Raw genomic sequence first — 26,383 nt, 5'->3', positions numbered from 1 at the left:
GCTCGGCCCGCCCCGACCCGCCCCGCCCCGGCCCCGGCGCGGAGCGGAGGGCGCGGAGCGGCCATGGTGCGTTCGCTCAACTCCATCGTGGCCGTGAGCCAGAACATGGGCATCGGCAAGGACGGGCGGCTGCCCTGGCCGCCGCTCAGGTACCGCGGCCCGGCGCCGCCGCGCCCCCCGCCCGCACTACAGCCCCCAGCGTGCCCCGCGCCGCGCGGCAGCAGGCGGGCTTGGCGGGGCCGCGCGGGGCGCGCTGGGAGCTGTAGTGCGTGAGGGGGATGCTGTGTGAGGCGGGAAGGCGGCGGCGTGGCGGGACTGGGGCTGTGGGGTTTGGGGTGGGTTCTCTCTCGTGGCACGGCCGCGGGGTATCGCGCAGGTTATCGCTCATGCGAGCACAGCGGGGCCAAAGGTCCCGCCTCGGCCACGGCACCGGCCCAGGCCCCGCCCAACCGCCAGTCCCCGCGCTCCCGCAACACTCCCCTCATGAGTGGGGGTTTTTTTGTTGCAATTAGAGAATTTGCAAAAAGCATTAGAAATGAGAGAACTTATTCTTAAGACACGTTGTAACGCATTTCGTGCTTCCTCGGCAGGAATGAGTACAAGTACTTCCAGAGAATGACGAGCACATCCCGCGTGGAAGGTAACTGTGTGGCACCGGACACCCAAAACACGGGACTCTGCGTTTCCCTGCCTCGGCCCTCTTCCTGCACACAGCCTCACCAGTATTTCAGCCCTCTGTAATCGTTCGGGGTAGATGAGGAAAGATGATTAATCACATATTTCAGAGGAGATGCAGGTGATCTGTTAGGAAACAATTTTCAAATCTTCCTTTCGCCAGAAGAGTAGAAAACGTCATCAAAAGTTTACCTAACATATCTTTACATGAAACTTCAAGTTAAAAATGGGAAGGTTTTCACAAGCTGCTTAATTAGCGGTGTGGTTTGTTTTTTTCAGCCTGGATTAGCTTATCTAACTTGTTTGCTGTAGCTCAACCTTGGCCATTCGATCCACCCCTCTGACCCTTGCGGCAGTAATTTTGCTGAGTTTCCTGAGTGCTGAGCCATCCCCATGCACCAGAAAATCCAAACCATGTTGATAGCACAGAGCCGAAATACTGCAGTCATTTGTCAACAGAGTCACTCTTTCATGGTTTGTGTAGCGGTGTTTTTATGCTGTTAAAACTCACTTGTTTGGTAAAAACTCACTTCTGGTTAGTTTGATACATTCCCTTGTTTTGATTAGGAGACTTACTCAATTTTCTGATTTGAAGGTCTGTTCCATAATGCACAAGGAATGTCTAATCTCATTTTGAAACACTCCTAAGCGAAGGACTTTACTTATGTTTTGGAGACCTGATTCAGCCCTTTGTAACCTTATATGTATAAAAAAAGGACAGAACACAATTGACAGTTTTAAGTCTTTTTAGATGTCTGCAAGTTGCATCTTACCTTGCACAAATAACCTGTGATCAAGAAAAAAGATACTTGAAATGCAATTTAAAAGAAACATTTTGCTCCATCCTGCCTGCAGATCTTTTGACAGGCTGTGATCTTGGATGCTAGGCAGGTAAACTGCTTCATAACCACTTCTGAATGGATTATGCTGCCATAAATGTTCACATCAGGGATGTCAGCATTGCCTCTGTTGTCTCTCAGCCTGGAAACTACGTGGAAAGAGTGACCATGCTGGCATTGTGTTTATTTCTCTGATAACTCCATCTCCTCATAAAGAGAAACATTCCTTTCCTTAGCAGTGTTGCATGTAAGAGGTAATCAGGTTATGAATGCTTGGGTTTGGTCAGTAATTAGATTTATGGGTTAATGTTATATGATTGAACACCTGTAGCACTTCGGCTTTGGATTAAATTTGACTGGTTCTTCTCCTAGAAATTATTGTGAGTTTATGAATCTGTGTGGGACTGTTCCAGTGTCAATTGCCTGACCAGGCTTTGAGCCCACAGACACGCTCCTCTCTGCCTGTGGCTCATCTGAGAACTGGGGCCTGAGCTTGTGCTTTTGTCAGCTGCTGAAGAGGGGCTTGGAAGGGAGGGGAAGTCCATCGGTGTCTCTAAACAATTCAAATCAATTCTCTCTTGCTCAGGTAAACAGAATGCACTGATAATGGGGAAAAAAACGTGGTTCTCCATTCCTGAGAAGAACCGTCCTTTAAAAGACAGAATTAATATTGTGCTCAGCAGGGAGCTCAAGTAAGTATGGTAAATAAGGGCCCTGTGAAACAAATAAAAACCTGCACCAAAAAATGTCAGTAGCGTTACAACATGCAGTAGTTCCAAATGTAGCATTTTTGATACCTGGTTAGAAAGCATTTCTGCTGTTGGTTCTGAGTGTTATACTTTACTCTTAATTTTTAATTTTTTAAAATTCATTCACAAGGTAATTGTCATTACTTTGCATCATGAGTGCTACTTCTAGCTCTACTCACAAACCATTTGACAATTTTCAATAGTGTTTCTGACTCATGTATTTAACTGTATTTCTCTAGTTCCTGCTTAGATTGGTGGCCCTGAATCCATTTTTTGAAGTTTATTTTTATTAGGATTTGTGAATGAACTGTCCTTTTTCAGACCTCTGTTCTTGAATGCGTCACCCACAGTCACACAAATATTTTTAAATACAAATGTCCACTTGTTGTGGTTTATTGCTTTGGAGGGTGTTGGTGGATTTGCAGCTGAGTATGTGGGTGGAGAGGGAATATTGGCTTTTCAACTGGTTTTATTTTAAGGAAAATGCTTTTTTTAACATTCCAGAATTCAAGTCAAAATTTACATTTAATTTCTTGATGATCTGTATTTAATAATCTAAGTTTAATTTATAGATTATGTATTTACATTATAGTTACGTAAATTCCTCAGTTATACTTCTTCAAAAACATGTTAAAAAAATTCAGATTTTTAAGCTATAATGCCTCCTAAGTTATGGTTCAGCTGTGATCTGTTGAACAATCCTGCAGTCAGATGAGACTTCGAACATAATATGTCAGTAAAAGACACTTCAAAATAATTAACCAACGTGAAACATTTAGTTATTTGTTAATTCAGCAATTCACATTTTGTATCTCGTTTGTATTGATGATCATGATGAATTGTCCTTTATTTCCTTAGTAATAGAACTTTGCTTTTTCTAGGGAAACCCCGAAAGGAGCACATTATCTTTCCAAAAGCCTGGATGATGCTTTAGCTCTTTTGGATTCACCAGAGTTAAAAAGTAAAGTAGACATGGTTTGGATTGTGGGAGGCACTTCAGTGTACAAGGTACATTTAGCCTCCTCCTAAATTACTCATTTTCTGTGATGGGATGAGGATGAAGTTCCTATTACTGCTGCTTTAGGAAGTGTTTTCCCTTTATGTGGCCAGCAAACTGCAGTGATTGCAACAGAACAAGTCTCAAAGAGTAAGATCTCATCTCTCAAGTTCAGAATACCCATCCAGAAACTGAACATTGCTCTTGCCAATGGGCCAGTGTCACACAGTTGTTGTACTTTTGAGAGCTCTTCTTAAATACCTAAATTGCTAGGTTTTTCAGGCAAAGCCCATATTGTTATGTTTATTTTACTGAGCCCATGTTGTTATGTTTATTTTACTGAGATTGCTGACTGACCCTGCGAAGGATGTGAAAAAAAAAAAGGAAAAGTGCTCCAGCATTTTTAGCCAGAGTATGACACTTTATACATGTAAATGGGGAAGAAAATAGGAATTAGAGAGAGCTGACAGGTCACAGTGTCATCAGTAATAGGAGATAATCATACAACAGAAGGTCACACTCACTCTGCTTTCCCATCTAGCAGTGTTCCTACTGCTCCCACTCCCTGGGTCAAGAATTGTAAAGCAAATTCTTTTTAACATAAAAGAAACAGTGCTGCTGTCCTTTAGTCATTACAAGCATGCTGGGAGATACACTCCAGTTGTTGTTTGGCACTCAGACATTAGATGTGTGGTGACAGTGCCATGGTGCACCTGGTGGAAGATTAGGGCTGATACTGTGCCTTGTTGTATGGGGTAGGAAAATGCATTTTTGTGGTGCTTCTTGCCCATTCCCTGCCACAGCCACGGGCTCAGCTGTAAAGAGCTATTGCTTCTGCTGCTTCTTCCAAGAGTACCTGTCTTGGAGGCTTCTACTTTAACTACTTTTCCAGCCTCTGGCTGGTATTATTGGTATAAAAGAATGCCATTTTTAGACCATTACTCACCAATACTCAGATTATAAATTGGCAGTTTTGATCAAGAGCAATTTCGGATGTACTATTTGAGCTGATCAGTACAAGGGAGTGAGAGACCTGGTTACCCTGGACGTGGAAAAGCATTGAGAGAGCTGGGAATGTCCAGTCTGGAGAAGGGAAGGCTCCAGGAGACATCAGAGGCCCTTTCAGTGCCCAAAGGGGTTCCAGGAGAGCTGGAGAGGGGCTTTGGGCAAGGGCCTGGAGTGCCAGGACAAGGGGGAATGGCTTCCCAGTGCCAGAGGGCAGGGCTGGATGGGATCTTGGGCAGGAATTGTTCCCTGGCAGGGTGGGCAGGCCCTGGCACAGGGTGCCCAGAGCAGCTGTGGCTGCCCCTGGATCCCTGGCAGTGCCCAAGGCCAGGCTGGACACTGGGGCTTGGAGCAGCCTGGGACAGTGGGAGGTGTCCCTGCCCATGGGACAAAGATGAGCTTTAAGGTTCTGCCCAACCCAAACTGTTTTGTGGTTCTAAAATTTCAGCTCTTTCCCCTCTTTCAGGCATCTAAGCTTAATTACATTAGAGAGAAATCTGACAGTTTTATACAGATTCCTGCACTCAAACTTCGTGATGTTAACCTTTGTGATGTTAACTGAAAGGGTTTGATGGGGCCATACACCTCTACCAAAACTGCAAGTAATATTTTTAGTGCGTGTATTAAAGATGCACAAAGGATTTTACAGGACTATTTCTATTATACTATGTAGAAATGTGTGGGAAGTAAAATAGCAATTGGAAATTGAAGTGAATAATTTTATTCAGTAGTTGTAGGTATTTGGTTTTAAAGCATTATTTTGATCTCACTAGTTTGTGTAGCTCAAAGGTTGAGAACTGATTTTGTTCATTAATACAGGCCTGTGCTTGCCTATAGAAAGGGCTACCCCATTTTGATCATTCAAGCTGTTACAGGACTGTCTTACAGAAAACCAAGTCTGTTTATACTTTCTACTGTCAAACTGAAAGGATGTTCACATGAGAGCCTCTTGCTGCCCCTTTAGATCAAGGCAAGCACTTGCAGGTGGCAGATTTGCAGGTTCCCAGTGGGATTTGCCTCCAACTTCTCTGTGATGGTTTTCTGTCTGACCCAGTCAGACTGTGGGCAGGGAACATGGTCTGTGCAGATTAGTTCTGTGGGTTGCTAACTCCTCGAGGCACAGTGATTTTCTGTCAGGATCACTACAAAATGGAACCACAGGCACCCGTGGCACTTAGGTGGGGCTGCTCTGACAGCCGGCTGGGCTGCTGTGGGTGTCAAAGGAGGAGCAGGAACACGTGGGGATTCTCGGGGCAGCACTGCAGCTGCTCTGCCCAGGTTGGTCTGTGGCCCTTGGCACAGCGAGCTCAGTCTGGTGACATCCCTTTGGGGTCCTAGGGAATAGGAAGCAGACCCAGAGTGGTACTGGATGTGAGGGTGCACAACTGAGGGCATCTGTCAGAAGCTACAGCAGCAGCTTTGCCATTGCCAGACAACACCTTCAGGGCCCACATCATTATTTGAGATGGCAGTATTTTGTCCTGTGGAGCCTTTTGACACACAGGCTCCAGAGCTGGTCTGGCAAACTGAGGAAGCATTTGCACTTCTTTTATGAAGGTGGGGACAGTGACACGGTTGGTTCATTCAGCTAATTAAACCATTTACCTAGAACAGAGGTCACCATCTGGTCTCCTTTGGGTTAAATTCAGCCTTCTTTGCAACACCTGTGGTCAGTCCCTCCCTGTGCTCTTCCCTGGCTTGTTGTGGTAATAGAGAGTTCTTGATGAAGCTGAATTCCTGCAGAGTTGGATAGCAGTTGATTTATTCTTCTCCTACAAAGCAGAAGTGCCTCTGTTTACAGAACACAACATGTTTTTATTTGTGAAGCAGATTATTATTCTTCTGTCATTTTGCAAGTGTGACTCTTCTTACCTCTCTGCCCCTAAAGAGAAACACTAGTACAAACTGGATGGACACCAGTTTGGTGCAGTTGGATGCTTGTGTGCTGTGTATTACCCTTTCATTTTTAACTGGTCTCTAGTAAAGCTGCTTTTCTAGAAATTAACCTCTCAGCAGTAGTAACAATTAATTTTACTGGATTCCATTTGTTATTACTTGGTTCCTGTGCTTGTTGAAATAGTACCTAATAGCCCTGCTGCATGGTGAGTCACCTTCCACAAAGAGCATTGCTCCTTGTCGGTTTAAGGGAAAGGGAGGAACAGCTGCAAGCTTTTCAAAAATATATTGTAACCAACCCCAGTATAGCTTTTCATGGGTTACTTTAATGCCCACATCTGGAAGAGTTGCCTTATTTCGATCTCAAGACAAAATGTATATTCTTAACTCCTGAATTTGTTAGTGAAAAACTCACCTAACAAGTGTTATCTTAGAACATTTTCATCCAAGGAGCTTGGAAATGTAAAAACTTTCAGCATGTGTTACTATTTTGCCGCAATCCAGAGATCCGACTTTGAAGTTCAACTAAGGGGTAACTTGATCTCTGGAATTCCAAAAAATACAGCACAAATCCCTAGCAGTGATATTAATAAAACTTCAGAACAAATTACCTTGAGGTGTGGGCATCTCCCACTGCCTAAACCTTCCTGCCTCTCAAAGAGATGTGATTCAGAAATTGCTTGTTGCGACTGGGCCTATTGTTCCTTTCTTCTCACAGGGCTATTCAAATTTTGTTGTTAACTTCTGTCAGATACCCCAGGCTCTGAGAATAGGTATTGCTGCCACTTACCAGGTGGAACTGACACAGGGCGAAATTATCCCTTTAGAAAGTGCTCTTCAGTGGAGTCCAAAAGAGGGGATTCAGAGTATAATTTTCACGGCTTTGCTAAAAGCCTGTGATACATAAAATTGTGACTGAGTTTGTGTTGTTTCTAAAGGCAGCAATGGAGAAGCCAATTCATCATCGATTGTTTGTGACAAGAATCTTGAAAGAATTTGAAAGCGACACATTTTTTCCAGAAATTGACCGTAAAGACTACAAGCTTCTAACAGAGTAAGTACCATAATGCATACCAGGCTTGTCTTCAGAATAATCTACTTTGAATGTTTAAGTGTTCTATTAAGGCTGTGTTGGTTTGAGTTAGAGGTGAATTTTTCCCCAGAATCATACCTTACCTACAACCTGGAATGGCACCACACTCTGCACAGATTTTCTTGGAACTTGCTGTGTTCTTCAACTTTCCTGTAATCTTTACAGTAAAGAATTGCCTATGTCAGTTTGCTTCAAAAGTAGCTTTTTCTTATTGTTTCCTGGTTTAGAATTACTCAAATATTTACTAAGCTTTGTAACTCTCAGTATGTTGCTAGTAAATAGTATTTGGCCTCTAAATGTCTTTGATTAATTGCCAAAGGTAAATTAAATGGGTTTGGCTGGAGAAGGCCTGAGCTTCCTAAGGTTATCCTTTTCTCTTGAGAAAATTACTCCTTCCTAACAAACATAGTAGTAAAAGGTGTACAAAAACTTACAGTTTCTGCCATTCACTGTGGTTTCTTCTGTATTATCCTTGTTATATTTCAGTTGTGCTTTTATATCCTCTCCAACAAGATTACATCCAACAGGCACTAAGGAGGCAGCAGAAATTCAGACACCTGCCTCAAGGACCAGGGAGGACCAGACCACCTGTTCCTGTTCCTGCTGCTCCTGTTTTGGCTCTCAGCTGGTTACAGACCGGCAATGGAAGAAATAGAAAGTATGAGGAGCCAAACTCTGCCGAGGTCACAGGAATGGATTAGCACAGCTCTGGGGGAGGATAGGCAGGGGCAGGGAAGAGGGTTGCAGGACAGGCAAGGTGGGTGGGGAGGATGAGTCACCTTCTCCAACTCCAGTATATTCTGAACTACTCTGTGCGCATTTGAGTGTCCTGAGAGCTGACCCAAAGCTCCCTCAGTCTCTCAGCTGTTCCTCAGGTATATGTTGTTTTTGGCCAATGTACTGAAATGAACATTGGCATTAGAACATGATTTTGTAAAATAACAGGTAATTTCCTCACTAAAGTGGAAACTGATGATGCCAAACCTTACCAAATAAATTTCAAATTTATCTCTCCCTCAAAGTCGGTATTACTCATACAAAATCCTTGTTCTTTCATGGGGAGATGAAAAGATTTTTGAAAGCATCTATTAATAAGAAGTGGTTTAGAAAACCTGGAAGATAGAGGAACTCTTTCTATGGTAGCAGTCACCTGCTTTAGTAATCTCCTGCAGACTTGTAAAAAACCTTGTCCTTAGCGTTTCCTCTAAACCAACTCAGGAAAAGGAAGGCAAGAATAGAAACCAAAGTGTTCCAAAATCTCTTCTTCCTTGGCAGGCATTTTGAATAACATATTGGAGGCTTTAATAAAAATGTTGGGTATTTCTTTATTAAGCCAAAAATGGGGTGGTTGTTTTGTGTTAGAATATGCTTTCTTGATATAAAAAGTGTGCATATAAATCGTGGATAGTAGTTAATATGATTCCTAAAAACTGTGTACCTGTTCTAAAGACTGTGTTTTCATTTGTTTTTCCAAACAACTTGCTTTTCTACTTGATTGGATAAATTACAGGTGAATCATAATGATATTCTTACCTACTTGCTGGCTTTTGCTTTTTCTTCTCCTCTCTCCCTAGGTACCCAGGTGTCCCTGCTGATATCCAAGAAGAGAATGGGATCCAGTACAAGTTTGAAGTGTATGAAAAAGCTGTCATGGCACAATAAGTGAGGCATTTTGTACTTCCATGTAAGGGCAGGTATTTTAAATCATGGAGTTTTACTGAGTGTAAAGATACATTAAATTTTTGAAGAAAATCATGCCTGATGGTAAAATACCTCAGAAGTGAATGGTTCCAAAAACCACACTCCATACTCTGAAGGTACACCCTGAAGAAGGGGGTGTGCAGTGTGAAGGAGGTAGATCTGAGCAGTTGCACAACAAAGGTTACATGACACCTTGCATTGATCTTACAATCCATGGCAGCATCCCTGACAATTCCATGGGTGATGAAAGGCATTAGACTTTGTCAGGGCTTTTCTACTGAAACAAAGGGTTTTTGTATCTATCTCCTTGTTCAAAACGTCCAGCACTGAGAAAGCATCCATCCTCCCAAGTTTGACTGGGATGTTGTGTACATTTATAACAGCCTTTAAAATGTATTGGTGTAGAGGTAAAGGTAAGGAAGCCCAGCAGGAGAAGGGGAGTCTGGAAGCCTCACACAGCAGTGGAGGGAGGGATGCACTGATCCGGGACCTGTCATTGCAGGGCGGGTCCCTGCAGGATCACCAGTCCTGCTACAGAACCTGCTCGAGGTGGGCTCCTGTCCCCATAGGGCCACAGGTCCTGCCAGCAGCCTGCTCCAGCACAGGCTCCCCACGGGATCACAGCCTCCTTCCTGCATCTCCTGCTCCCATGTGTGCTCCGCCCGTGGGCTGCAGGGGAATCTGTGCTCCCTGGAGCACTCGCTCTGCTCCCGTCTGGCCTGGGGCTGCAGGGCTTTTCTCCTCTCCTCTTCCAGCTCCTCTTGCCACCGCTGTTGTTCCCCACAGGGTTTTCCCCACCTTCTTAACTCTGTTATCCCAAGGGTGCTGCTGCCACTGAAGTGGCACACAGCCTTGGCCAGCAGTGCCTCTGTCCTGGAGCCGGTGGCACTGGCCCCATGGGACATGAGGGAAGCTTCCAGCAGCTTCTCACAGAAGCCACCCCTGTAGCCCCCCTGCTCCCCAAACCTGGCCTCACAAACCCAGCTCAATCTGGTAAAGAAGCTGTAATATTTCCCTAGCTTCACAGCTGTGTGAAAGCTTTGCTGCTCTCATAAAAAAGTCACTGTGTCAGTTTGACCGCAGCCACTTCAAAGTAGAAGAAAATACACATTGATTTCTTAAAGTCTGTGTTCCTATGTTCCCGCCAAGCATTATCAGTAAAGATGCAGTTCATTTGTCAGTGTGATTTTGAATAATCTATCTGACAAATATGGATTATAAGCAATAGTGGAGTAGTCCTGTTTCACCTTTATCAAATATAGTTAAATATAAAAATACTAAATATATTAAACTGGTATAATAATTTGCATTGATGGTCCCTTATAATATCAGCTATGCGCACCCCTTGAATTTTCCATGGCACTGTCGTATAACAGTAGCTGATAAAAAACATATTTTTTGCAACACCTGCTCTAAGTTGTCTCAGTTTTCTGTGTTTCCTTTGAAACTGTAAGCACTTCCCTGTATTGATCTTCTTGTTCCATGTGTGCTGATGCTACATCAATCGATAAAAACAAGTTTATGCTTACATTAATGCAGCAAGAAGTCTCCAGAGTTTTAAATTGACAGCACATTGTTGAAGGGGAGGAAAGAGACTGTTACCAGGGAGATGTCATGTTTTTTTTTTTAAATACAAGTCACAGTGACCCTGGCAAGAGAATAACCTCCCAAAAGTGTTTAAAACATACCTGTTATAGGTCAGTGTTGAAAGCTCTGACACTTTGCAAAATACTGTGTTTAGGACAACTGACATTTATTAAAAATGGGAGAAAAGAATTCATGCAATGTTGGCTGAGGCAAACATACATTAGAAAATTTGTGCCTAAGCACAGAGATATGGTTCACTGAGGCCAAGATGTTTTGTAGAATCATTTTAGTTTCAAAGAACTTTTAACTTGGATGCAAAAGCCTGCTGAGAACATAAGTGGTTACTCTTGATTCTTCGTGGACACACTTAGTCTTCTCCAGATTTAACTATGTCCTTTGTCAGATACAACAACAAATTAAGTTAATTTACATTTCATGGAAATGCGAACTTCTGAGTCTCCTACTTGAAACTTTTCAGAACATAATGATGTTCCTTCAGCATGGCTCTCTGCCACAAAGATGCACTTTTGTTTGGTTTGTTTTTTAGTAGAAGCACTGCATTTGGACAGCACCTTTTGTACCACATCTTTTCAGTATACAGAGCCCTATCGAGAGCTAGGAAGATGCATTTGACTGCAGCGCAGCTGAATCCAAAATCATGTTCACCCTGATGACAGACACCCCAAGCACCACTCTTAAACCACACCAAGGTTAAAGGCTTGCTGTGCCAGGATGGGTAGGCAGAAGGGTGTGAATCTGTGTGCTCAGCAAGCACATGCAGACTGTTTGCTGTCGGGTGTCTTGTGAGGATGGTTACCTGGCACCTGTTAACCTCCCCGGGGTAAAAATAAGTCTCTTATACTGTGGCTTGAAGAAAAAAAAACCTGTGTTCCAAATGCGTCTTCCCCATGTTTTGTTTACTCCTGTACCTCATTGATGAATGATTCCTTGAAAAGCCATAGATTCTCATTATGTCCAGTACAGGGGAAAATGTCATGTTTTTTACCCAGTTCCATGCAGCTAAGTGCAATGAATAGCATCATGAGTGACAGTGTAATTACCAATCACCAAGAAAAGTCTATACAGGTATAATTTAATCCCCCTCATTCATGCTTTCCTGGGAACAAACTGTTCCAAACATATTAAAATTTTAATTTTCAAGGATAATACTAGATTTAACAAGATAGATAAAACCAGAGGGTTTGGATAAAACGTGAAAAACAAACATAAATGCTTTTATTGCTTTCCTATTACTCATTTTCTCTTATCTGACAGTGGACAGCGATTTCCATTTGGCAGTAGAAAGCTGATGTTTTCAGTAGTGTTAGAGCCACAGTATATTCAAGGTCAGAGCTGGGAACATTCCAACAACAAATCTCTGTCATGGACAGCAATCCATGGAAAAGAAAGGTACACTCTGAAAAATAAGTTCGCTAATTTAGCAAATAAAATACTATTAGTATTTATACAGAAGAGCAGGGGAAAAACAGGAAGGGGAGAATTGCAATGATTATCTTATTCAGGTTATCTGAGGGGAGCACTGGTAGCGCTTGACATGACATCTTAATGGGGAACAGAAAACGGTGCTTGTCTTCGTCAGACAGCAGCTAGTTTGCTCAGGACTCAAACCTAAGCCCTAACTTACTCTGAGTAGTGAAAAAGTTATGCTAACAGAAGAAGGTAGGAGCAGGCAGAGGCAGCAGCTGACTTGGAGAGGGGAGAAGCTGAGGGAAGGATTGTTTGTTAATCGAGACAGAAAATTGGGTGAGTAGAGGTGACAGATGAGGCGAGAAAGCCTGGTTAAGTACAAAACTGGGAGATGCCTCCCTTGTTACTCAGGTGTGCATTAGCTGTCTCTGCTTGCCCTGGAGGGCTGTAGGAATGAAGCCAACCAAGCTAGGGAAGGCTGGCTGAAAAATCTGAAGAGCCAGGTCCTGAAACAGAAGAGTGGAAGTGGAGAAAGAGAGCTGAGAAGAGGAAATTGATGTTTCTTAGAAGGATACATGGTTTATCGTGTTGGTTTGCCCTGCAGCTATAATTACTAAGAAAACACTTTGAGAGTGGTGCGGGGTTTAGCACCTGTAAGATGCTGTGAAAAAGAATGTCATTAGTGAGGGATTTTCAGGATTTGGGCATTTGTGTGACTGTGTTTGTCAGCTCCACAGAAATCTTCAGCTGGACTTGCTATCCTGAGGCGCCTGCTCTACACTCGAGAGCGAGAATCCCAAACCAGAGCATCCAGTGCCCCAGGCGCTGTTGCTGTGCCCGGGCCAGTGCTCTTCTGCTTCCCTCAGTGGACAGCTTCTGCTTCTGGGTCTGCATGTGGGAAACCTGCTCTTTTCCCTGTGTCTTCACTTGTTTTCAGCTGGCTCTGGGGCGATCCTGGGTTATTCTACCCTCTGTTCTGTGGAAATCATTCTGTCTCCTTTCTGTAACATCAAAGCAAAATTCATATAAGAAACCTTTTGTTAGATTAATTGACATGGTTGGAAAAAGAATAGGTGAGCTCTCAAGCAGAGTCCTATTCTGATTACATTTTCAGGACTTTTTTTCAAGTGACTTGGACAAGAGCTTACATTGCAGAAGTTGCCTGTTCATCTCCAATTAAATTGGGTCGGTTAAAGTAGATTATCTTTTCTCGTACATCTTGTTTTGCTCTTTTGATAATTTAATGGTGTTGCTACAGCATTTGTATATCATCTTCAGTCCTTGAGCTGTAGTCCTCACCATTCTGTCCCTTATCTCTTCAGCTGTCCCATTGGATGGAAAATTTACAGAAATTCAGATAATTGGGCTGATCAAGAGAAGCAGGTATTTCAGAGATGTCTCTTAAGTATGTGCTTATTTCTGAATAACTGGTGGTGAAGTGTTTTTCTTGAAATTGGGCCATACATTTGCCTAAGTTAGCAAAGCTGTGGGTATTAAAATAAATATTTTGTTAAGTGATGCCTGCTGTGGAAAAAAAAAAAAGATGGGGGGGAGGGGGAAGTAAATACAACCTGAGACTAAACAGACCCTGAGAGGACAGGAAATGGATGATCCACCCTTACCAATGGAGCCCTAAATCAATGTCTTTTCCTTCCTTGAGGAGTTCAGTTTAACAAGTTCCTAATACCCAAGCAGAATCTTTTTCAATAAGCAGCCATTATTCAGAAGCCATAAAATCATTTATAAATTGCGTAATTGATTTGAGATGGACACGTGCATGAAAACAGAACATTTTAATGTTCATCCTTCCTCTGCAGCTTTCCACACAAAACCCTGCTGAGACCACTCACATTGGTTTTGGACAGCTGTCCCAGTGGATGGATTACCAGCCCTTCACTGGAGATCCCTGTTCCACCTCAATAACTTAAAATGGATTGGGCCACTGAATTGCACTGATGCTTGTTCAGTTGTACTAAGGAGCACTTTAGAAGCTTTTAGTCTTTTTAGTTCTGTATCGGTAGCTCATTGAACATGTCCGAAAAAGCTCCTGAAAATGATTTCTTGTGAAAACAGCTTAAAAAAGAGCTTCATTTTCACAAGAGCAAGAAGGAACTTTTAATCACTATACCGCCTCTTGTTAGGTTTTGCTCAAAAATGTTAAAATTTAGGTCTGGTCCCACCAGCAGTCCTAGGTGGAAAACCTCACTAATTTAACATATCTAAGCTTAGAAAAACTTTTTTTTTTCTTATTAATTTTAAATCCTTTTCTTCTTATGTCTGTTCAGTTGTTTGTCACAGTAAAAGGCAACCCATTCAACTGGAGTTCTTTACTCACTGAGTATGTTTGTGCGCATTGCTATTTCAGCCAGTCAAAATCAATTTCTTCAGTGTTGACTCTCAGTGTCTGTCATGAAATTATGGTTATCTTTCCGATGGAATCATGTAACTTCTGTTCCTTTTGTTGCAGACCAGTTTAACTTTTTTCTGCACAATTCACTCTGTTTTTTCCTAGTATATAATTCAGATTCTTTTAGAAACTGCTCTGGACATAGAAGTACACCCAGCATTCTGCTGTAATCTAAACAACAATTTATGAATGTGTGTATGAGAAAGAATCAGCTCTAAGGATGTTCACAGACTGTGGGAACTGGCAAAAGTGTTATCCCGTGAGCCTGCTGATTTATAGCACAGAGGAAGGTAGCACTTGAATTCTGCAGCATTGCAAAGACTTGTGCCCATGGAACAAGACATTTATTGCAATATATTCTCTAAAACTGTTTGAGGAAGCCCCGGTTCCATCACCAGTCACAATTACTCCTGCAAGCGTCACAAGTGCAATTCCCACACACACTCAGTTTTTTAATCAAAGTACTTGGCAATAAACCACCAAACACTTCAGAGATAATATCTTTCCAGGCAGAAAGCTCCATGTCATAAATAGCTAATTAAAACATGTGTGACAAAAACCAGGAGATACCTCGGCACTGGCATGATGTGACTGAAGGAAGAGGGTCATGCCAGACAGCGCGTCCGGCGTGCCTGAGGGGCCGCACAGAGCCTGTTAGCAGGGACTGTGCAATGCCGTGTGTGCCTCAAAATTGCCTGGCTAAACAAACCAATAACATAACAAGGTACTTCGCTGGATATTACACTGCACGTATGGGGGTTTTTGTGAGATACTTCATAGGCTCCTAATTCCTTCTGTTTGGTTTTGGTCATTATTTTTGAAGCACAAAACATAGCACTCCACTTCTCTCTTAGACCTCTCAACTGATGTCTCTACATCACGACCATAATCCCCCTTCAAGATTTTGAACAAGCAAGCAGCTGTGCCTGTTACATTTAAGAGATGTATTATTAAGAACACTGTTGTTTACAACATTACTGCATTCCTCTCAGCAAACAGTGCTAGTACAGTAAACATCTGCCTCTGTACCTAATGGTTTAGAACGTATTTAAGCTACCAAATTAGTATGTGATAAAAATGGTTTCAGGGTTTGGGGCTTTTTTTTAGTCATTCAACTAAACCAAGTTAATTATACTTCTATATTTTTCCATTTATTCACCATTTTCAAAGAATTCTATGCACTAATACATAATAAAGTAACTGAATTACTAGAATGACTTACGTTGCATTTTATCATGCTCAAAAATTTACATGGCAATGCATTAATATACAAGTAATTACATATGTAAGAAATCATGGCTCCTCCTTCCCTTGAATGAGATCTTGCTGGTGTAGGCCAAGGCTGGCCAGTACCAAACAGACATGATAGAGTGTTTACAATTTCTCATGGGAAGCAAAATCCAAAACCAGGGGAGGGGGTGGGGATGTCAGATCAAATTTAACTATTTCCGTTCCTTTTCTTTCTTTTACTTTCCTCTAAACAAAGTGAAGCAGATAACTCAGCTGATTCCCAGGGTCCCCAAGGACACAGAAAGGCCCCTCTGTGGTTGATACCACTCAGACCCCCACAGGCCCTCAGGTGTGCTCCGACTGCCAGCTGCCGAGCCAGGGGTTTCCACTCTGAGACCACCTTCCCAGAACAAGGCTCCTGGGCTCCAGGCCTGCAGTCCAGGGCTGGGCTTCCTGCAACTGGCTAGCAACTGGCAACCAGAAAACTAAGTTCGTGCTTTTCGTTCCTGCCTGCCTGCCCGCCCATATTTGGGCACAGTTTATCAAGAATCACCCACCGGGGGCCACTCTGTGATCTCAGAAATGCTCATTAGGCCACGTGGCCTTGATGAACAGCACCTGGGCTGAGCTCCTCTTGCCTTATCAGAGACACTGTCTGTTCCCAGGATCTAGTGCTGGCTAATGAGCAAGTCCAAGTGGACAAACAGTTTTGTTATTGAACATTCAAAGAAAATTACCAACCAGAATTGCAATCCGGGTGGAAAGTTGCTATGAATAAAGCCAACTCCCTTCTGACCCTGCAAACATTGGGCCTAAGTGAGACCCCCCCAAGCTCTCCTGAACCTGCAGGGGCTGTGCCCAGCTCCTCTTTTGGAGCAGGGTCTCTCAGAGCCAGCCAATGCTCACGTTGGCGATGCTCAGAGGGCCAATGCTGCGGGGGACAGAGCCTGCGCTGGGCCCACACTGCTCAGGGCTCAGCCCTTCACCCTTTGTGAAAATGCAGAGGCACCCACATGAGTCCTTCCCTGAGCTCAGGGGGATTCCCCACAGGTATGAACCTGTACATGGATTGTACACACCCTGTACAGGCTCCGGGTCTGTGTGCAAGTGACTGTGAATGTGCTACAGCAAATGTAGGAGGAATGTTGCTGTCCGATTCTTAAATGCATAAGACTCGTAAGTCCAGCCTATGAGTTACTGTCATGCTTCTAGTAAATTCTAGAGTCTTTTAAATTCTTTAAATTAGGCTATCAACTCAGTGCTGTTAAGTTTAGGTGCTGTTAAAATCTTTAGACCTAAAGCTTTGGTTGAGTCTGAGGCTATGTTTTGCAGGGAGGTATGCTCTGAACCCTGTAACTCAGTGAGAGGGTCTCCCTTATTCCTTTCTATGCTTACCCTTTCCCATTCTTACTCTTCGTCCTGTCCTCAGCCTCCACATATATCACTTTTGGTTGATTTTAATTTTAGATTGATTGATTCTAGATTTTGGTCTGTGTGCTTTAACTGTGTGGTAAGTAGTAAAATGAACCATGCCAATGAACTTTGTTGCACTTTCACTTTTACATGAAATCTGATTTGATGATACCTCTGCCAGTGATTCTTTGAGAAACCTAAGACACTCATTTGTGACAAACATTTTTAGTCAATTGAAATTAATATTAGAATTTTGTGACCATGGAACTTTCTCCTGGTACATATCCAGGTAGCCCAACTGTCAGTGAAATAGAGGCAAGGGATATCAAGAGGTGCAATAAACAAATATGTCATGTGCATATGCAAACATCTTTTGTGTTTTATAATAAAATTTGTGCTGCATGGATGCGTTCCCTGCTCTGGTTTTCCACTCTCCTTCACTTTTAACAGGAACTTCTTGATACCAATAGTTGTTATTCTATCCAACCAAGAGTATCCATGGTGATGTTTATAAGAAAAAAATCTAATTATCTTCATAAAAGTGTTCTTCCAAGAGCTGGTTTGATACACCTTTTTTTTGTTGGTCAATGATTCATGTTGGCTATCAAGCACAACAGCACAATGCAGGCAGGGATGGAAGGAGGAATAAGAAAGCGGACATTTAGAGCTGCAAGAACTACAGAAGTGGTACTGTTTCAGCAGCAGGAGTGCTGGTATATACACAAGTGTGCACTGCCTCTCCATCTCATAGAATTAACCCAACAACAGGACTGTGAAGAGCAGTAAACTCCTGAAGAGTTGGTGCTCAGTACCCACGATGTTCTGAGGCTGCATGACAAAGACTGTGTATTAAGAATGTAGATAAGGTGGAGAGGAAAAGATTAGAATCTTACCACAGGCAAAAAAACCCCCAAAACATCTGTGGACATTCTCCCAACTTAGTTTTTGAAAGAGAAGGTTAAAAGAGTAACTGAGGAACCTGCCCTTGGAATGCTGTTTGTCTTAGTGGCTTATTCATACCATTTTTCCAGCTCTTAGTCATGACGGCCTCTCATTGATCCTGACGTCCACTTTTAAAAAATAGCAAGGCACAAATCCCCTTCACAGTGCTTCTGGAACCTTCTCTTTCCTGTGATGCCTAAATCAGTCCTTTGCCGCTGGATGCTGTGCTGTGACTTGCTGCTCATTGTACCGACTGTGGTGGCTCGTTTGGCTGTCAGTTTACCCTCGCCTCCCCTGCTGGTTTGCTGCACTCGCCTGTTGGCTTCTGCTGTGTGCTCAGACAGTGTCAGTGAGGCAGCAGTGCCTTGCCAGGGGGTGAGGACAGGGTCTCACACGGCGCCAGCACCACAGCCCCGCAGTGCACAGCGTTTGCGAGGAAGCCCAGTCGAGTTGCATTCCGAGGAAATATCCTTGGAGTCTCCAGGGGACCATCAGGAAGTCCTGTTGCTCACATATAGGTCTGAGAATACTCCATGAGCATCACCATAGGCACCAAGCAACTAGAGAAGACCACAGCACAGCACAGTGATTGGAAGAGTCAGGCTGGCTGCTCCAAGGGGAAGCCAAGCTTGGCCAACTCGAAGACCTCCTGCGATGACCTGAGTGGCCCAAGAGAAGGCCATGGATAATGCCCACCTGGATTTCAGTGGAGCCTTTGGCACTGTCTCCCAGAAGATCCCCACAGGACCTTTGTCAGAGGTGCTCAGGCAGCTGCTCCTGGTTAGCCTGGAAAAGAGAGTGCCCAGAAGGCATCTCACTACTGTACACGAACACCTGAAAGGAGGGTGCAAATGAGACAAAGCCGGATCCTTCCCAGCACTCCGTGACATGGAAAGAGTCAACGCACACAAACTGAATTAAGGCTCTCCCTCTGAATCCCAGGAAACAGTTTTTCACTGTGAGGGTGACCAAGCACTGGCACAGGTTGCCCAGAGAGGTTGTGCAATCTCTATCCTTGGAGACATAAAAGAAATGGTGGCAGGTGGCTTCTAGCTGTTCCCAGGTGACCAGGAGGCTTGGACCAGATGACTTCCAGAGATCCCCTCCAACCTCAACCAGTCTGTGTTTTTGTGAAAGCATCCTAAACTTGCATAGAAACCAGGAAGTTTCTTTGACCATGCTTTGAAATGTCACAGGATTTTAGCCTGTGAAATTAACTAGGAATTATTGCAAAGTCAAACTTGATCACACCTGAGGGAAGCATCTCCTTGGGCTCAGCTTCCTCTCATCCCCATTAAATCCTTGCCCTGGAAGCAGTGTGGTGGTGAGGAAGGCCTTCAGTGGGTTGTTTCTCCCGTTTGCTGCACCTACAGGAGATCAAGAAGTACAGCCAGACACTATACCAGCGCTGCTGCTGCCCGGAGCAGGGCGGCCACACTCCGCTCCAGGGGAAACAGCTGGAGGTGCTGCGGGGTGGGGGAACGGGAGTGTGAGAGGGAACCGGGCTGGGGTCAGGAGGTGTGGGGGTGACGGGGTGTGTGGGGCTGTGAGGCTGTGGGAGGGTGTGAGGGGTGTGAGGGTACCTGGGGTGACAGGAGGGGTGGGTAAGAGCAGGGTGCTGTGGGATGTGAGGGGTATGTGGGGTGCAAAGGGTGCGAGGGGTGTGAGGGATCTGAGGGCTATCTGGGGTGTAAGGGGTGTGTGGGGTGTGAAGGATGTGTGGGGTGTGAGGGGTACCCGGGTGCGAGGGGTGTGGATTTGGACGGGAGTGTGAGGGGTAGCAGGTGTAGGCACCTGCGGGGTGTTGAGGGTGTGAGGGGGGCTGTGGGTCTGGATTTGGGGCTGAGGGGGAGTAGGTGTGGGGCATACGGGGGGCCAGAGGGCGTGAGGGGGCAGCGGGGCCCGCGAGGGGTGCGGGGGCCGTGAGGGGGTGGGCCCGGGGGTGGGGGATGCGAGGGGCAGCCACTGCGGCCCCCCCGGCCCAGCCCGCCCCGCCGGCCCAGCCCCGCCGAGGCCGAGGGCGGTCCCGGGGGCGGCGCTCGGTGTCCCGGTGTTCCCGAGTGTCCCGGTGTCGCTCGGCTCCCGGCGGCGGCGCCAGGAGCGGCGGCTCCGTCCCGTCCGCCCGGCGCGGGAGAGCAGAGGCGCGCAGGGAACGGCGCTGCCGCCTCGCCGCCGACAGCGCGCGGGTAAAGTATTTAAACTCATTTCACAGCCTTTATTTAGTATTCATGGTCTTTATAGTATTACTGTGCGTGCTGTCACTTCTCTGCCGAGAAGTTTCCAGTCCTTGCTTTTTCCCAGCTCCTCTCAGGGAGCCTTTTAGAGCCGTCAGGTTGCAAGTTGTGGTGGAAACTTTGGGGTGGTGGTGGAGTAGTTTTGGCAGCGTTGGAATGGTAATTTTTTAAAATCAAAAGTAGCTCATATGTGGTAAATTTCAACTAGGAAAACAAGTTTTTATTACCCTGGCTGAATTTGCCAGGCTTAATGTGTATATGAAGAATCATAAAAATACTTAAATGCTTATGCTCTTTTAGTGTGAAAGCATGTCTTTTTTCTGAGATGAGAATCAATGGCAATTTTACTGGAATGATTGTAGACTCTGTAAACACAACTGTGAGAGCTTGTTTAACTCTGAGGGTGCTGAGGCACTGAGGGCAGAAAATCTGGCTCTCACATTAAAAGGTGAGGAATACTTTGCAAGAACTCCTTCATTCATATCACATATTCATGACACTGTTGCCTGTGTTAATATGTTATAACATCAATGGGCTCTTTCCCCCTCAGTGTTGTGATTGCTTAGACTATTAGATTGAAAACCAGGTTTTCATACGATAAGGTGCCTGGTGCTCCATTGTCTCAGAGTACTTTCCAGGACAATATTACTTTTTGAAAATAAAACTAAGCACTTTCTAGACAGAAAAAGCCATGCAGGAATATTATTTGTACAAGAATAAGAGGAATTTGTGGGTGATTTGACAGACTAGTCCATGATTCAGTGTCTCACACTGAGTTGCAGAGTTCCTCATTCCTCAAACTGCTTTAAAGATTGAAGCTGCTTTTAAAGTTTACCTTCACAAGTGAGAGGCAACTGTGTCAGTCCCAATACCTTAGGAACTCGTGGAGTACTTCTGACACAGCAGTTAATTACATTTAGGACTATTTTATCATCTCAATCTGTTCTGCAATGAGTTATCCAATAGATTACTGTTTTAGGGAATCTGCTTGACCCGTGGTCCTTCACTTCCAAATAGCCAGCTGGGGAGTTTTTGGAGCAGGCTGTACCCAGGCCAGGTGTGATATGGTTAACAGATTCTCCAGATGAAGTTGTGGCTATCCTCCAGCACTGCGAGTGTGTTCTGCTTTATATTGTTCCAGCTGTGAGTCTGTAACACTTTCTTGTGATTGTACAATGTCTGATTCTGCAGTACTTGTGGGGGTTTGTTCCCCATTTCATGTACCTTCTCTTCACTTTTCTCTGCACAGAAACATCTCAGGCTTTCTCCAGGCAGGTTCATACCTGCCAACACCATTTACTCCTAACTTCAAACTTCAACTTCTGTCTTAGGACAGCCTTCCACCCCCACCAGATCAGCAGTCCTGGTGAAGTCGACAGAAACAGCAACTTTAGGCAACAGGAGGGGTTAGATGAGATGTCAGAAAAACAGCCTCACCTTTAGCCCTGACCTGCTGCACGACTTCAGGTAGCATTATTCTCTTTCCATGCCTGTTTAGTATTTAATGTCCTTTTGGCCACAAAAGGTATTTCTACAGATGAAAATGCTGATGTAATAAGAGCTATATGCCATCGCTTAAGTAAAGTGAGCAGTTAAGTATCAGAAGAGCTTTAGATAAATAGGAAGAAATGTAAAATCACCAATAACTTCCAGGTAGGTCAAAACCAAAGGAGAACACAATCAAAATTCCAGCACGTGTGTTATGTAGCAGATCCTTCTCTGCAGTTTCCTTCTGGAAACCTAAACGCACAAATTGATGGGATACTTTTATAAAAGACTTTACAATAATCTTGAATGCATTACAAGTCAAAAGTACACATAAAAATCATAATAATGATTTGCACTTCAATGAAAGCTGAGATAGACAGTACTGAATCCTGTACTTTCAGTATAATGGAGTGAATCCTTAAAGTAATTTCGATGCAATTACCTTTTAAAAATATTTTATCAAGACAGAGGGGGAAAAAAAAAAACAAGCCTCCAGTTAAAGTCAGATTTCCTCCGCAGATTTCCAGGGAGGAAATCTGACTCTTTTTTGGCTTTTTTTTTTTTTTTGGCTTGTTGGACTTTTGGAACAAACTATATTGAGATCATCCTTTGATTTTGGCATTCAATGTAAAACAGAATGAAATTACTGCTTTTCAGTTAATCACCAGAACATTAGTAGTGTTTTCAGTGATGAACAAAAATGATTAATTAATTTCCTTTACAGTTAAACTAGCTAAACATTTTTATTTCTCTAGAAATAGACTGTAAATAAATGAATGTAATAATCTAATCCATACCTAATCTTCTATTGAAATTAAATTGCTCTGCCAATTATTAAATACTGGGGTTTTTTCTCTAAAGGTTTTCCCTACACACAGGTAAGCAAACACATACACAACATAAAAGTTTTAGTTGCATGTCTGCAGGTATACATTTATATAAGACCTTTTGTTATTTATGCCACATTAAGCTTTTCTGTGTGAAACCTCCTGATTCTCTCTGATGCGGTCAAATGTTTCTTTTGTTGTAGAGCTGATATTGTCTGCGCAGGCAGAGGACTGTGTACAGGACAGTCAAAAAGTAAGGAGGTGATGGTCTTGCTTTAATCTTCTATAAATGTTATAACTGTATTGAAGTGGGGGTTTTTTTAAGTTTTTAATGCCTTTCTTGTAAGCCTAAAGTGTGGGAAAACCTTTCTTCCTTTCTTCCCTTCATACTTTTTTCACAAAACCCAGGGCTGTTTACAGGAGCAATTAGCACAGTTAAATCCTCTCTTTTTTTTTCAATTTCCTTCTATTTCTCTGGGGGACCCCTTTGGTTTGTCCGGCAGCCAGGTGTGGTTGCAGCCCCTAGGAAGGTGCAGGTGAGCAGACCAGGATGATGGATGCGGTGGACGTGCCGCCCGAGGGCTACTCCCTGATCAAAGCCGTGTACCAGCGGCGCCTGCGCCTCACCAGGCTGCTGATTGACGGCGGGGCCTATGTCAATGAGAGCAACAGCAGGGGCGAGACCCCTCTCATGATTGCTTGTATGACCAAACATGTGGACTTACAGAGTGCTAGCAAGGCAAAGATGGTGAAATACCTGCTGGACAACAAGGCTGACCCGAACATACAGGACAAATCTGGGAAGACAGCCTTGATGCATGCTTGCATGGAAAAAGCAGGCCCTGAAGTGGTGTCTCTGCTGCTGATGAGCGGAGCTGACCCGAGCCTGCCAGACCACTCCAACTGCTCTGCTCTGGTGTACGCAATAAACGCCGCAGACAAGGACACCCTGGAAATTCTGCTTAAGGCCTGCAAGGCACGAGGGAAAGAAGTGATCATCATCACCACAGGCAAGTCTGCATCAGGGAGGCAGAAGACAAAGCAGTACCTGAACGTGCCTCCTCCAGACCTCGAGGAATGTGCTTCCCCAGCTGATTGCACCTCCCTGTCAGAAATAGAATCAAGCGAGGGTCCAGAAGACCCATTCAGCTTTAAAGAGCTGTATGGTGGACACCCATATGATAACCCATCTGAAACAGTGCCACTAATGACCAAATCCAGCTCAACACCAGCACGGTTCAAGCTGACACAGGTGCTGCAGTGTGATCCGTGGCTAAAGTGCTGTCCAGCAGCGTTTCCGCAGAGGAAAATTGCTTCTTCACAAGAACTTCGGGCTATCAGTCCCACAGAAGACCTCTCCTGTAAATTCAGTGCCTTTGACTTATCCAAGGGCGTCACCACCAGTCACGAAAGTAGAGACAGGAAAGACACTGCTCATGTACTGAAAACCTCTGATCAAACCATGTCAAGGAAAGCATTACGCGATGCAATAAACTATCAGACTCCTTTTACTGAAGAGAAACATAACCCCAGTGAGATTCCTATGGGCATGGATGCCAGTTTGGGACAAATCAGCTTACTTTCAAACCTCGGCAGTATTATCAAGAAGGGAAGTGGAGAATCAAATTACAACATCTCCGGTTCTCAGCTAACTAACAGTCTCATTCCTGCTGCTGATACAAAAGACAGTAAGTCACCAAAAGGAAAGAAAGAAATTCTTTCTACATACCAGACTTTGTTACCAAGTCCGAGAAGAGTTCTGGAGAAGATGTCTCCTGTTTCTCCGAGAGGCAGAAATCAGGCTTCTCTAGAGGAACAGGGTTCAGGAGCCTTAGTGCTGGATCAGACAAGGCCAGGTTTTCTGCCACCACTGAATGTGAACCCTCACCCCCCAGGTCCAGAGCTCACTGTCATAAACACAGTTTCTGGAATGATTTCTTATGGACAAACTCACTCAGTACCACCAGGATCTGCTGCCCCTAGGGGGACCAAAGATACGAATCTGCTGCGGAGGAGGCCATATGAGCAGATTACAGTCTGAGCAGATTCAGCAATGACTGAATCTTTACCAGGAGAGCAAAGGGGATCTTTATGATATGTAAATATTCACTGCAGTCCTTGAATGTAATGGTAGGTATCACAAAATACAGTAGGGCTGTGATGTAAAGTGATGTCTGCCTCAGGATGAGTGGGATAGCTCAGAGACTGGATGAAAAGACATACTTACCTAATGAGGCTGCCTTCTGCAGACTAAGGAATGTTTATTTGCTGCTTTTGTAAAGTTTTCAAATTGCCTGTGACAGAATGAACCCACAATGGCCTTAGGCATTGCAGTTCTCATTGTAGGTTGTACATACTACCCCTCCTAGATTTCCCCAAACATACACCCTTTCTGCACGCAGAGAGGTGGTGCACATGGAATTGGGGAACCTGAAACATTGGACTGTGATGCTGGACACCAGACTGACTCTATCAGGTTGTATATATCCAGAGAACCCTGAGACGTCAGCACGCAGTGGGGTGGGTAGCAGCAGGTGTACACAGGCAGTGTCTCCTGGCCTCAACAGCTTCACTGCAAGCAAGCAGACACTGCAGAGCTGATGACACGTTGCAGAGCTGTGCTGCCCACGGAATTCCAGCTAAGGACTGGGAGCGTGCTTCAGACGCCTGGCTGGCACTGGGAGCCAGTGGTGCACAGCACGGGCGCTCTCCAGCCCTGCACACGACGCCGGGCAGCGCTGTCGGGAGCCCAGCAGGGCGAGTGACAAGCCCTGGATGTGCCACAAACCAGCGCTGCCCCCCCAGGCACTGCGGCCACCTCGGGCTGCCCCGGAGACAGCCCCAGAGACAGCCCCTGGGATCTGCTCCCTTCAGAAGAAGGAGGGTGGGGGAGGCAGAGCCTGGATCTCAGTCAGGGTCTGTTACTTTCTGCAGTTCTGCAGTCCCCCAGGAAGAGATCTCCATGTCAGGCTGGAGCAATCTGCCCCCAGTCACAGCCCTTTTCACCAGGGTACAGATGCTGGGACACACCGAGATGTTGTCCTCATGAGCAGGGGCACTTCACACACACACACACACACACACACACAATTCTTTGGAGCAGAGAAGAGCTCTGTTCTCCTGCTCAGACAAAGCAGGTAACTCAAACTGCATCACAACTTCAACACAAAGATAACAAGGGAAGTTGAGGCACTGGCACAGTTTTCCCAGAGAAACTGTGGCTGCCACATCCCTGGGAGTGTCCCAGGTCAGGTTGGATGGGGCTTGGAGCCACCTGGTCTGGTGGAAGACATCCCTGCCCATGGCAGGGGGGTTGGAATGAGATTGGCTTTTATTTGAGATGGTTTCCAACCCAAACCATTCTGTGATTCTGTGAGTCTGACTATGAAACTCACCTGGGAGATGGAAACCCACATTTTGCCTAATTTGAAACAGGACTGAGTTTCCCACAAGCGGAAAGGAGTCCTCTGCAGCCTCCAAGCTACTGCGTATTTTCAAGTATCTCTATCTTAAAATCTTTCTTTCCTTTCCATTAGTGTTTTGTGATTCCAAGTATCTCTCTTGTCTTTGTGTGCACCTCATAGATCCTGGATTTCTGGTATTGCATTTAGCATTTTAGAGCTCATCTTCTAAGTATTGAGAAAAAGTGAATGTGTTCTGTTTTGTTGTAATTTACAGAAATTAGTTGTATTGAAATAGTGTCTGTGTAACGTGAATTTCAGTATACTGACATTAGGTATTCCTTCCTGAAAATATTCAGTGGGCACAACCTGTCTTGTTGCAGCTTCAGTCAGGGTTCACCAAATCTGACATTGCCTAACATAAGCCTGTAATGTTATTTAGCTTTGCACTTAGTAGGAGACATTTAACGG

The 26,383-nt window shown here is 44.5% G+C and overlaps 2 protein-coding genes across 9 annotated transcripts; both read left to right on the top strand.

Annotated features, from left to right (window-relative positions):
* The first annotated feature begins 5 nt into the window (after positions 1-5).
* On the top strand, positions 6-12,583 carry DHFR (dihydrofolate reductase). Of its 2 annotated transcripts, none has more exons than XM_032097594.1 (6): positions 6-149; positions 591-640; positions 2,101-2,206; positions 3,145-3,271; positions 7,100-7,215; positions 8,829-12,583. In XM_032097594.1, the coding sequence occupies exons 1-6, from the start codon at positions 64-66 to the stop codon at positions 8,914-8,916; spliced, it is 573 nt and encodes a 190-aa protein (XP_031953485.1). In that variant the 5' UTR covers positions 6-63; the 3' UTR covers positions 8,917-12,583. The 2 variants fall into 2 exon arrangements, with proteins under 2 accessions (XP_031953485.1, XP_031953486.1); XM_032097595.1 differs by having other exon boundaries at positions 24-66.
* Positions 12,584-20,011: 7,428 nt separating this feature from the next.
* ANKRD34B (ankyrin repeat domain 34B) lies at positions 20,012-25,649 on the top strand. 7 transcript variants are annotated; one of them, XM_032097583.1, is made up of 3 exons: positions 20,157-21,663; positions 22,715-22,764; positions 23,015-25,649. In XM_032097583.1, exon 3 carries the CDS (start codon positions 23,062-23,064, stop codon positions 24,550-24,552), a length of 1,491 nt encoding a protein of 496 aa, XP_031953474.1. In that variant the 5' UTR covers positions 20,157-21,663; positions 22,715-22,764; positions 23,015-23,061; the 3' UTR covers positions 24,553-25,649. The 7 variants fall into 7 exon arrangements, with proteins under 7 accessions (XP_031953480.1, XP_031953475.1, XP_031953474.1 ...); XM_032097586.1 differs by having other exon boundaries at positions 22,715-22,772; XM_032097589.1 differs by adding an exon at positions 20,012-20,148 and having other exon boundaries at positions 21,528-25,649.
* Positions 25,650-26,383: the final 734 nt, after the last annotated feature.

This window comes from Corvus moneduloides, chromosome Z (genome assembly GCF_009650955.1).
Source record: "Corvus moneduloides isolate bCorMon1 chromosome Z, bCorMon1.pri, whole genome shotgun sequence".
NCBI lineage: Eukaryota > Metazoa > Chordata > Aves > Passeriformes > Corvidae > Corvus > Corvus moneduloides.
Note: the sequence above shows the minus strand (reverse complement) of the source record. Positions and strands in the feature narration are given on the sequence as shown.

Coding starts and splice junctions, on each gene's coding strand:
- ANKRD34B (XM_032097589.1), top strand. CDS start 23,062: ATGATGGATGCGGTGGACGTGCCGCCCGAGGGCTACTCCCTGATCAAA.
- DHFR (XM_032097594.1), top strand. CDS start 64: ATGGTGCGTTCGCTCAACTCCATCGTGGCCGTGAGCCAGAACATGGGC. Junction 2,207..3,144: donor GTGCTCAGCAGGGAGCTCAA/GTAAGTATGGTA, acceptor TGCTTTTTCTAG/GGAAACCCCGAAAGGAGCAC. Junction 7,216..8,828: donor GACTACAAGCTTCTAACAGA/GTAAGTACCATA, acceptor CTCTCTCCCTAG/GTACCCAGGTGTCCCTGCTG.